Raw genomic sequence first — 433 nt, 5'->3', positions numbered from 1 at the left:
ATGGGGATCTTCTCTCTAGACAAGGACTTTAGCCAACCCAAAGCAGCCTCAGCCGACTGTCTTTGGTGCCTCTGAGTACAGTTTTTCTCCAGGAGAGAATGTTCAGTGTCCCCAGCAACAGGCTGAGAGAAGTATTTTTCCATCCTTGGGGATTAGTGTGCTCACTCTCCCTCTTGTGTTGCCTCTTCCCACCGCAGTTCACACCAAACCTCTTTTTGAAGCAGATGCTGGAGAGGTACCAAAACAACAGTGCTCCCAACAATGACGACCGATGGAAAAACAATGGAGTAACCAAAACCTGGGACAGGCTCATGCTCCAGGTAAGGCCTGTGGTCTTGAAGAGATGCCATTTTGCATTTAAACCAGTAACCCAGGGGGTGTGGTTGGGAGTGAGGTCAAGGTGTGAGGACCACAGCCTCTGAGGGGGCTTCCT

General features: G+C 50.6%; 1 protein-coding gene across 1 annotated transcript in view; it reads left to right on the top strand.

Moving 5' to 3' along the window:
- The window catches only part of LOC103584255 (uroplakin-1b-like), a gene marked incomplete at its 3' end in the record, with an annotated part of 3454 nt that extends 3134 nt beyond the window's left edge, over positions 1 to 320 (top strand). The window contains exon 3 of the mRNA XM_008565325.1: positions 198 to 320. Within this exon, the coding sequence (XP_008563547.1) occupies positions 198 to 320 (123 nt within the window). The remainder of the gene's footprint in view (positions 1 to 197) is intronic.
- Positions 321 to 433: the final 113 nt, after the last annotated feature.

This window comes from Galeopterus variegatus, unplaced genomic scaffold (assembly GCF_000696425.1).
Source record: "Galeopterus variegatus unplaced genomic scaffold, G_variegatus-3.0.2 Scaffold48104, whole genome shotgun sequence".
In the NCBI taxonomy this organism is placed as follows: domain Eukaryota; kingdom Metazoa; phylum Chordata; class Mammalia; order Dermoptera; family Cynocephalidae; genus Galeopterus; species Galeopterus variegatus.
Note: the sequence above shows the minus strand (reverse complement) of the source record. Positions and strands in the feature narration are given on the sequence as shown.